This window comes from Xenopus tropicalis, chromosome 3, assembly GCF_000004195.4.
Source record: "Xenopus tropicalis strain Nigerian chromosome 3, UCB_Xtro_10.0, whole genome shotgun sequence".
NCBI classification, from domain to species: Eukaryota; Metazoa; Chordata; class Amphibia; order Anura; family Pipidae; genus Xenopus; species Xenopus tropicalis.
This window is the reverse complement of record NC_030679.2, coordinates 131,701,626-131,713,114: the sequence shown is the minus strand read 5'-3', so window position 1 is coordinate 131,713,114 and position 11,489 is coordinate 131,701,626. Positions and strand designations below refer to the sequence as shown.

The 11,489-nt window shown below is 39.1% G+C and overlaps 1 protein-coding gene across 1 annotated transcript; it reads left to right on the top strand.

Annotated features, from left to right (window-relative positions):
- The first annotated feature begins 7,863 nt into the window (after nt 1-7,863).
- Nucleotides 7,864-11,210, top strand: LOC100487990 (endonuclease domain-containing 1 protein). The gene is made up of 2 exons (XM_002932779.3): nt 7,864-8,280; nt 10,647-11,210. Exons 1-2 carry the CDS (start codon nt 7,924-7,926, stop codon nt 11,208-11,210), a joined length of 921 nt encoding a protein of 306 aa, XP_002932825.1. The 5' UTR covers nt 7,864-7,923.
- The last annotated feature ends 279 nt before the right edge of the window (nt 11,211-11,489 follow it).

Sequence of the window (11,489 nt, the reverse complement as noted above, 5' to 3'; positions counted from 1 at the left end):
CCACAGCATATGAAATGTATACCTATCATTCACACATACTTGTAAGTTAATTTGGGAAAGGACTGAGCACGCCTTTTAACATATGTTCTTGCCTTTTATAGATACTTGGGGGGTAGGGACATACTGACACCCGGCATATACTCTTGGACACAAGTCTCTTGCTCTCTCTCTCTCTTCCCAGGAGGGACACACACATCTCGCTCTCTGTCCTGGAGGGACAGACAGGTCTCTCTTCCTGAGAGATGGGCACACATCCAGGCACACACATATATGAAACATACACACATACTACATATACTTAACATTATTTTTTATATGCATTAATTGTACAGATTACTCCTGTGAGCTGTCAAGGGTATGTTTGACTGGCTGTTTGTACTTTGCATATAATTTGTAACTCCACACAATAAAGATATTTTGCTATCACCTTGGTGAGTGGTACTTTGACCATAATACTTACACAAAATTTTATAATAAATAGATGATATTCTACAGTAGGAATGAAAGTTTCGGGGTTCTAGGGTACAGAACTGATTTTTCCTTGGGGTTAAATCTATATAGCGGTGATGGATAGTGATGAGCAAATTGTTTTTGCTAGGCATGGATTCACAGCAAAATTCTGCATTGCGCCATTGGTTAATTTGTTCCCAAAACTGCAGCAAACATTTGCTGCAACAAAAATTTACTGAGTGGGGAAAAAGTATCTTCTTTTGAATATTAGTTAAGACAGATGTAACAATTAACACGGATCTATTTTTATTCTTCTTGTGACTTTGTGTAACATAGAGATAATGGTGTCAAATGTGGTTTACATGTCCCTCTTCCGATGATCATTTGCAATACTGACTGTATATATGTATCGGAGGGTAGAGTGTTACTTAGGCACTGCCCAGTTCTCAGCTAATACCTAATATTACTTTAATACTTGTGCTTAGACACCATCCCGGCACATCTGCTCCCATTCCATCTATTGCACAGCAGGCCCGGCATCATCTCCGACTCAACATTTATATAAAAGGTAACTGTTAGGGGCTTCTAAACAATAATGTCCATTATTATTGATTATTTAATTTCTGTTTTCCTTTTGTTCTAAGCAGGACCCCTCTTTAGTGATTATAATCGCTCACCTGATACCCCGGCTGCTGCTCCTTTATGTTAAAAACTGAATCAGCCCGGGGTTTTGTTGTAAAATCTCCTCACCATCTTCTTCAGCTTCTCCCACCTTCTCTTTATTCCTGTCCAGTCAGGCACAGCCACATGCGCAGTAGCGTGAAAACCACATTTCAATGTAAAACTTCACCTTTTCACTCTTCTGTACATGTGCCGGCCCGGGCCCCGAGAAAAGGAGCCAGAACCAAAAGAAGGTTATGCCTAAATACTCCAATTTTCTGCTAACCGGAGCCCCGGCCCAGGGTATCGGATACCTGTGGATGCCTAACATTGTGTCACCCCTAAATGTGTTGGGAAGAGTTCCACTGTTACTGTTATGGGCAACCAGAAAGGCAGGGCAGGGACAGGGGGAGCAGAGTGACTGATTCTCTCCTAGTAGTCAGTTTGTGGGGGAGAATATACAGTACAGGTATGGGATCCCTTATCTGGAAACCCATTATCCAGAAAGCTCCGAATTACGGAAAGCCTGTCTCCCATAGACTCCATATTAATCAAATAATTCAGAATTTTAAAACTGATTTCCTTTTTCTCTGTAATAATAAAACAGTACCTGTACTTGATCCCAACTAAGATATAATTACCCCTTATTGGGGCAGAACAGCCCTATTGGGTTTATTTAATGGTTAAATGATTCCCTTTTCTCTGTAATAATAAAACAGTACCTGTACTTGATCCCAACTAAGATATAATTACCCCTTATTGGGGGCAGAACAGCCCTATTGGGTTTATTTAATGGTTAAATGATTCCCTTTTCTCTGTAATAATAAAACAGTACCTGTACTTGATCCCAACTAAGATATAATTACCCCTTATTGGGGGAAGAACAGCCCTATTGGGTTTATTTAATGGTTAAATGATTCCCTTTTCTCTGTAATAATAAAACAGTACCTGTACTTGATCCCAACTAAGATATAAATAATCCTTATTGGGGGTAGAACAATCCTATTGGGTTTAATTAATGGCTTATTGATTTTTTAGTAGACTTAAGGTATGGAGATCCAAATTATGGAAAGACCCCTTATCCGGAATACCCGTGGTCCCGAGCATTCTGGATAACGTGTCCTATACCTGTATATCAACTTATAGAGCTGTTTCTCCTGTTACTGTATTTTAGTTATTATTGCTTAGGTTCAGGATTGCAGAATCTAAAGTGGGATGTTTATATTGTAGTAAGACCTCTGGCTAGGGTCTAGTTAATGTGACCCAGTTGGCTATGACCCTTTATGTGGCAGATTCTGTTTTTTGTTTTAATATTGAATCATCCAACCAAGAGCCATTGCATTGCACTGATACAGCTGCTTAGCTCTCCTGTACTCAGATCCCTGCAACCAAATTCTGCATTATTATTATATAGGCACATGGGTAAGGTTAGTATTCTCACAGACTTATGAAGCTAATTCTCCTCTGTTTTGAAATAAACAAACAGTTACAGTTGTGAATAACTTGCTAAGGGTATCAGTTCTCGGAGGCCACTTATTTATAGCAGTTGCCATATTCATAATACCTTCATTTATATAATACTAAAAAACAATATTAATACAATCATAAACAACTGTGCCAATAAAAATGTAAATAAATAACAAACAGTTTTAATAGATGGAATGGTTGGAATAGTTACAGTCCAAAAATGGATATTAAAACCCCCTAAGCAACTGAGCCAATGATAGAGTCACTATAGACTGTACACTGCCCCCTAGAGTTGGCTGGCAGAGGATTCTAAATGGGGGATTTATTAACATTCAGATTTTCGTGTCTTTTTGTAAACCAGGACTAAGCTCATTTCCCAAATGTCAGTCATTTATCAGAAAATCAGAATTGACAAAGCACAAATGAAAAAAAGTTGCAGAAAAACTTTTTCATGTCGTTGAACAAAAGCCAGCATCAAAAAAGCCTGAACAGCTCTAAAGCCATGAAGCAAAGAAAGATCTTATGATTACATCTGCCATTGACTTCTACATGATCTCAGCAGGTTTTTGCTGGAGTACTTTTTAATTCAGATTTGGCACGGTTTTGTTGCATTAAAAAAAAAAATTCCCCAACAAAATCATTTTTTTGCCATCAAAAAAACCCAAATTGAAAACAAAATGAGCAATAGGTGTGAGTGAGCACCTGATAAGCTGAATGGGGATAGAAGTTAAAGGGGACGAGGGCAGGAGGATGAGAAGAAAGCTTGGCAACTTTATTTTCTGGTACAAAAAAAAGAAGGGGCAGAGAGTAGGGAAAGATAAGGAATGTAATTAAAGCCATTCATTGAATGCAAACATTTGTTCATTTGTGCGACTGTATTACATTTACCTGATACAAGCTTACTGGCCCCACAAAAATATTTATCCTACATCAGAAACAAACAGTGTATTTTATATTTTTATATTGTTGTCTTTCCTGTGTGTACTTGTCTATATTGTAATTATACAGTGCTGCGTGTACTTGTAGTGCTTTATAAATAGTGTTATACATATGTAAGGTGTTAAATAGTTAAATGGAGGAACAGGCGCACAGACGCTCTTTAGGGGGCCGATTCATTAAAACACGAGTTTGAATCCCGAATGGGAAAAATTCGAATGAACGCTGAAGCGTTCATGTCTTAATAATTCTGCCTCTGTCCCCCTCAGGGGTCAATAACAGCTCTATGGATAATGGACTTGCAAGAGTCACCCCAAGCTTTCAGGCCTCTTGAGTGGAACCAAGGCAGGGCAACTTCTACCCCTAGGTCTGTACACTTAGGTCCAGGTGCAGTAGCGACTTGTCCTCACCCCCCCCCCCCAGGGGCCGCTCCAACGTGGTACAGCACGAAGCAGGTAAGGGGGAGCAGCAGCCCCAGAAATGCAACTGCTCAGGTCCCTACTCTTGGGCAGTATATCCAGGACACTAGTTACAAAGGACTCACTTCTATACTTTATAACAGTGATATCTATGGAGCAATCCCGAAACTGCCAGGAGCATACTTTCACACAGGAACAGGACATTTTTTCCCTTTCCCTATCACTCCCACTTTACCATCTAAACTTTAGGGACTGCCTGAACAACAAGGCAACTATTTTATCAGTCCCCTACTAATTTAACTGCTCTGTAGGGAGAGTAGAGTGGGATCTGCTAAATGAACAGTACATTATTTGGCTGTGTACCTAGGCTAAACCCATATATTTTGGTTTACCGTATATACCCAAGTATATGTTTTTTCGAGTATAAGTTTTTCAGCACCAAAAATGTGTTGAAAAATTAACCATCGGCTTATACTCAAGTATATGGATTTGAAGAGCTTACTTGCTGGCATTCATATTCGTTGCGTGCGCACCCCCCCCCCTTCCCCCTGTGGAAGTGCGTGCGCCGAACGAATATGAATGCTTAAACCATGGAGCATGAATATGACATGGCACCTTCCCCATGTATGCTTTGCTGTGCCAAATGTAAGCAGCCTGTATATATATATATGCACATATATATGCACTGTAGTATAGGGTTGAACTTAGGGCCCAGATTCAACACCTCTTGTTTAATATCTGGGCTCAGAAGTGTTTAGTGGGTTGCAAATAGGGTCAATGTCTCAGGGCCCTGTAGAGTGGCAGTGGTAGTAGGTAGGATTTTAGAAAGAGTAGTGAATTAAAGACATAATAGTAATGCTAAGGGGCTGATTTACTAACCCACGAATCCGACCCGAATTGAAAAAGTTCCGACTTGAAAACGAACATTTTGCGACTTTTTCGTATGTTTTGCGATTTTTTCGGCGTCTTTACGAATTTTTTGTTACCAATACGATTTTTGCGTAAAAACGCGAGTTTTTCGTAGCCTTTACGAAAGTTGCGTAAAATCTTGCACTTTTTCCGTAGCGTTAAAACTTACGCGAAAAGTTGCGCCTTTTTCGTAGCGTTAAAACTTAAAAGGTGCGAAGTTTCGCGTAAGTTTTAACGCTATGAAAAAAGCGCAACTTTTTGCTCAAGTTTTAACGCTACGAAAAATCGCAAGATTTTACGCAACTTTCGTAATGGCTACGAAAAACTCGCGTTTTTACGCAAAAATCGTATTGGTAACGAAAAATTCGTAAAGACGCCGAAAAAATCGCAAAAAATACGAAAAAAACGCAAAATACCGATCTTTACGAAAAAAACGCAATCGGACTCATTTCGACCCGTTCGTGGGTTAGTAAATCAGCCCCTAAGTGTTGGCCATATGGGCTGCTGTAAGATGCTATAGACAGACACTATTTATCAGGCTGGTGGGGGGCTGTTTGGGGCTCTATGTACTTGAAAATGCCTGGGCGTATTTTGAATCTGAGTCCATACCTGTTAAGTTGTTAAAGTGCAAGGGTTATAGTTCAGAAACTGCTGAAGGGCAAAAAGCTGGACAGTCCTACTATCGATCATTTCTAAGCTTCCCCAGATGAGAATATTTGTTGTGTCACACAATCTTTTAGAGACTGCAATTTACTTTGGAAAGGGGAATCATTTCAAAATCCAGCAGCTTTTTCTTCATTGTGGACAACACGTGGATTTGAAATACTCATACAGGTGCATCTATGTTTTGACTGAAATTAATTATTTAATAATATGCACAAAGCTGTCCCACCTTCTATAGACTGTAGTCTAAAGACATTATTAAGGATTTCATTAACTGGCCTGAATACGTGTGTTTGTGTATGATTCAGTTGTGTGTGTGTTTCCCAAAAGAGTACAGTACATAAAGACCAATTATTTCCTGTCAGTTACGTGCACCACCCAAGGGGCACCCTCCAGTAAATGTGATTTTAGCTGGCACAAAAAAAGAGCATTTGTGGGTGAAGTGAAGTTTTTAAAACCAGTGACTGCTAGTGGTACAATCCTGTCAGTGCTTTATCTACCAATAGTTAATAAGAAGAAATACCTACTGATAATAAGGTATTATTATTATATTCTTTTTAAAAAAAACATTGCTTTTGTCTGCTGCTGTTGCATTTATCTTTCTTTTTTCTTTTCTTTTTTTTTATCAGCAGTGCTGTAACTCTTCAAGGCAGGGGGGTGAAAGGGTCCCCCACCCACCTTTCCCTAATCACCTTTCCCTAATCTGCCGCTGCCAACATGATATATTTATAAAGAGTTCACAGGGGGTCACGCTGAGTGTCCTTTTATTATTTATTTGATTATTGAAACTTAGCAGTAGCGGCTGCATTTCCCACCCTAGGCTTATACTCGAGTCAATACGTTTTTCCATTTTTCTTAGGTAAAATTAGGTACATAATACTACTTATAGGCTTATATTCGGATTATCTTATACTCGAGTATATACGGCCAGCGCCACCTGGTGTCCAGCAGGAGTAACAAACCAAATGAAATCCCTGCTGATCAGAGCAATGTGCTGCGCTACATTCAATGAGCAAAGCATATGGGTCATTTACTTACTGCTAATTTCCCCACACTCAGTTATGCACTAAATCCCATTTATTTAGGGCTGAATTCCATGGACTTTTGTGAAACTGATTGAGCCTTGTCCCCACAATTATAACAAGTTTGTTTGTTATGTTGGAGAGTGTGCCGAACCTGCATTCTACAAGGGAAGGGGGGGGGGGGAAACAATAGTATCGCTTGTATTTATGTATTTGTATGTATTTATTTACACAGCACCACAATTTATCTATCTATCTATCATCTATCTATCTATCTATCATGTATTTATCTATCTATCTATCTATCATCTATCTATCTATTATCTATCTATCTATCATCATCTGTATATCTATCTATCTATCATCATCTGTATATCTATCTATCATCTATCTATCTATCCATCTATCTATCTATCATCATCTGTATATCTATCTATCATCTATCTATTATCTATCTATCATCTATCTATCTACAGTATCTATCTATTTATCTATCTATCATCTATCTATTATTTATCTATCTATCTATCATGTATCTATCTATCATCTATCTATCTATTATCTATCTATCTATCATCTATCTATTATCTATCTATCATCATCATCTGTATATCTATCTATCTATCTATCTATCATCATCTGTATAACTATCTATCTATCATCTATCTATCTATCATCATCATCTGTATATCTATCTATCATCTATCTATCTATCTATCTATCTATCTATCATCTATCTATCTATCTATCTATCTATCTATCTATTATCTATCTATCTATCTATCATTTATCTATCTATCTATCTATCTATCTATCTATCATCATCTGTATATCTATCTATCATCTATCTATCTATCTATCATCATCTATCTATCTATCATCATCTGTATATCTATCTATCATCATCATCTGTATATCTATCTATCTATCTAAATATAGACAAATGTGCTGGGTAGGACCCTTTCCCAATTGATGGGTTGCTCCTATTGCCTTCGCTGTACTGGGGTTCCCCAGCTGATACAGGCTAGGATGATGTTTTCTCTTCAGAATCAATCAGTGATCAATAAGAGTGAAGTGTATTTTAAGTATTTTGCTTTTTGGTATAGCAATACACTAGTATCTATCTACTTATCTGTCTATTTATCTATCTATCTATCTATCTATCTATCTATTTGTCATCTATCTCTTTTTCAAATAGTTATGGGTGTTGTTAGCACTGTAATACTGGAAACAGTGAAACATTTCAGTTTCTGCTTTTATTTTTTGTCCTTCTTTAAACTTTGAGGAAGTTGCTTATCTCCCACTGATAACCCAGTATATATAAAGCCCTTCTTTCTCCTGTACCAATCACACAGGCTGTTAGTGTCTCTCTGTGTTTTGCTTGCCCTTTAGTGACCATGAAGATGATGCTGAGTCTGGCTTGGCTGCTCATAGCCATAGCCCATAAAGCTAAACCCTTCATCTCTGAGCACTTTAATGAGTGCCGGGAGTTTTTCTATAAAGGACAGCTCCCTGACGGCTTTGATGACATTGCTCTCCCTCATCATATTAATCACCCAAACTTACCAGATGGGATAAAGGAGAGAAATCTGGCCTCTCCAGCCTATATCTGCCAGCAGTATAAGAATGATGATCGCTTTGCTTCCCTGTATGACAGAGGGAGGCGCGTGCCCCTCTATTCTGCCTACATCTTGGACAGGAGATCCGCATCTAACTGTAGTGACAGGAAAAACACATTTGATGTAGAACCTCAGGTAAGAACTATAAATGTGTAATTATCAATAATGATGTTATATTGTTTTTAGTTAGTCTGTATATATAGTATCACACAGACAGGGATGCTGGAGATATTGTGGTGCAGGGATGTGCAGGGACTGTGGTAGGAACTGTTACAATTCGGAAACTTTAGCTTGACCAGACTATAATGGTTTCCCTTCAATCTGTGGAAGCAGGTATGTTTGTATAGAAAAAGAAAATATTTATATTTATAAAGGTATGGGATCTGTTATCTGGAAATCTGCTATACAAAAAGCTCCAAATTGTATGAGGGCCATCTCTCATAGACTCCATTTTAGCCAAATAATTCAACATTTTAAAACATATTTCCTTTTTCTCTGTAATGTACCTTGTACCCAAAATATTTCCAGTATGATCTTAAAGGAGAATGAAAGGCATTTTAGCATTTTATTGCCAATAGATTAGCCACAATAGTGCAAGGTAAAACACTACAAGCTCCCTATGTTTGTTTAAGATAGCAGCTGCCATTTTAGCTTGGTCTCAGTAGCTTCCGTGCTGCAGCTCCAGCTGGTAGCGAATTCTTCTGTGAGTGCTTATGGCTGTATTTACATAGACCTTTCCGATAAAGCTTACTTAGTTTTTACCTTTCCTTCTGCTTTAAACTAATCATAATTGCAGTCAAACAATCCTCGTGGGTTTATTTAATGTTTAAATAATTTTTTAGTAGTCCTAAGGTACAGAGATCCAAATTACAAAAAGATGTCTTATCCTTATCCATTCTTGATAAGAGATGTTTTCTCTTTAAGCTATGGATGCAGCTCCCCCCTAAGGTGTAAGTACCGGCTCACTGGTCTTGGTGCAAAATTTGATGTCCTTCTTTAATGTTCCCAAATCACTATGTCCCTCCAGTTTCTTTATCCCACTCACTCTGTATGGAGATTATATAAAGCCCCAATCATTTTATTTTCTTTCTTCTTCTGCAGTAACAGATCTAATTGATTGGGGCCCAATAGAACCCCACAGATCCCTCAGCCCTGTTATGCTCACAACTTAGATTGTAATTAAACTGGCAAGAAGTGCACAGCTCAGAGACAATACAGAATGGCTTTTCTGCTGGTGATCCCATAAAAGAAAACGTAAACACAAAAATAACATTTTCCCAATGAAAAATATAAACTCTAAGCAACTTGCCAATATACAGTGTAGTAATTCAAATGGTTTTTAGCGTTATTTGTAAATGGAATTGCTACTGAAAGCAATGTCCCTTTCTGCACTGCTGGTATTTATTGTGTTTTGCCTTTATTTCTTGATAGGCAGAGGAGAGACAGGGACACAAAAACTGCACAAAAATAGAACACATCCAAAGGGTGTTTATCTGCATTGGACATCAAAAATATAGAACAATCCCTCTCAGCTGAGAACGCAGGTCTTTCTGACTGCCCCAGGGCCTGACATCTTCATAACCTCTCTCTATCAGCTGGGCCACACAGCCTACTCCCATGTCAGCTTCACAGTTGCACTTTCCCAAAATCTGCCCCTTTCCAGGTACAATCACTGGCCCCTTGGCACTCACTTTCTCTGTCAGGCCCCATGCATCCCTTGGTTCTCACACACTGGGACCAGCCAGGACCCCCAGGTATTAGAGCGCAGCCCTTTTACCTTTACAGGCAGCTCCACTCTCAGCTACCACCAAATTACCTGGCTGAGTGGAATATGAACTCTATCTCCACTCAGTGTCCCCATGCAGCCCTTATCATGCACCTTAAAGGCACAATTCCTAATACTTTTTTAGGCTGTCCTGCCACAATGTATAACTGGCCTTACCTAGCAAGCATTACCTACTGAGCTTAAGCTCTTTTTCCACCTTTAATTGGCACAGTTGGTGGATTTAATGAATACAGACCCATTTATATTCCATTTTTACTTTCAGCTGGCTTGTAGGAATTCAACCACATCAATGCTAAATGAATCAGCTGCTAAAAAAGAGATAAATCGTTGCACTGGAGAAGACCCGGGAACACTTCTTAACTCAAGCCAAGCTGTTAATGTTGATTATAGAAATAGTTCATATGACAGAGGGCATCGGAACAGTCATGCTGCAGAACCAAGCTGCAACTAACAGTGTTTATTTGAACGCTACATGTTTTGAGCCAAAATCTTTTTTTCAATGGAAAAAGCTTGGCTGGAAACATGTTGTGTTCAAACTCTGATGGTTGCAGCTTGGTTCTGCAGCATGACTGTTCTTCCAATTATTTTTCATTACATAATTAAGCCTTAATTGGACTGAAGCAATGGGTAAGGTAAAAAGTATTTAGTTATACAGACTAATCCAGGTCCTAAGTGGTTGTGTAAAACCCTATTTATACTCTGTTTTGACTTTCAGCTGGTCGATAGGGCGCTGAACAAAGCAATGCTAAGAGAATCAGCCACTACAAGAGAGATACAAATACACTTTAAATTGAAGAACATTCAAGAAGCCCAAGAAAGACTTAGAACAAGCCAAGCTGTAAATGCTGATTATGGAATCGCCGGCTTTCACAGAGGCCATCTGAATCCCGTGTGCCATCATGAAGACAAAGATGCGCAGGATGCAACATTCACACTGACCAACGCGGTGCCGATGGATAGTAGTTTAAACCAAGGCCAGTGGAGAATTTATGAGAAGCAAATGATAGCGAAAGCCAGAGACTGTAACACTATGTATGTGGTTACTGGCATTGTACCGGGTAATAACTGGATTAAGAATGACCGTGTGAATATTCCCAGTCAGGTGTGGAGCGCTTACTGCTGTGTAGGTAATAATGACAAGCCAATCGGGTCAGGGGCGGGGCTAGCGAACAATATAAACTATTCTGTCACAGAGCTAAATGTGACTGAGCTAGAGTTACAACTCCAACGTCTTATACAGAATATTCCTTTTTCAATATTCCATAATAAGTGTTCATAAAAATGAAAAACATCCAGAAAAGCTGCTGCCAAGTATAAAGCAACAGCTCAATGCCTCAGTATCAGTGCCGCAGACACATCTGATCTGTACCAACTGGGTTCATTTACAACCAATGGGACAAGATGCCAAGTGCAAACTACAGGAGCCTCCCTCTATATACATTGCTGTCTGGGGGTGTGGGAGGCACGTGGGCATCCCCTGGGAACTTCCCCAGCTTGTGTGTCATTCATAAGCTGCAGGTTAGGGACCCTAGGGTAAGTACAGGGCTCCCATGCTTTG

What these genes read in the sequence shown, in the direction of transcription:
- LOC100487990 (XM_002932779.3), top strand. Translation starts at nt 7,924, where the DNA reads ATGAAGATGATGCTGAGTCTGGCTTGGCTGCTCATAGCCATAGCCCAT. An exon ending in CATTTGATGTAGAACCTCAG is followed by an intron (nt 8,281 to 10,646) that starts GTAAGAACTATA and finishes TTTGACTTTCAG; the next exon opens with CTGGTCGATAGGGCGCTGAA.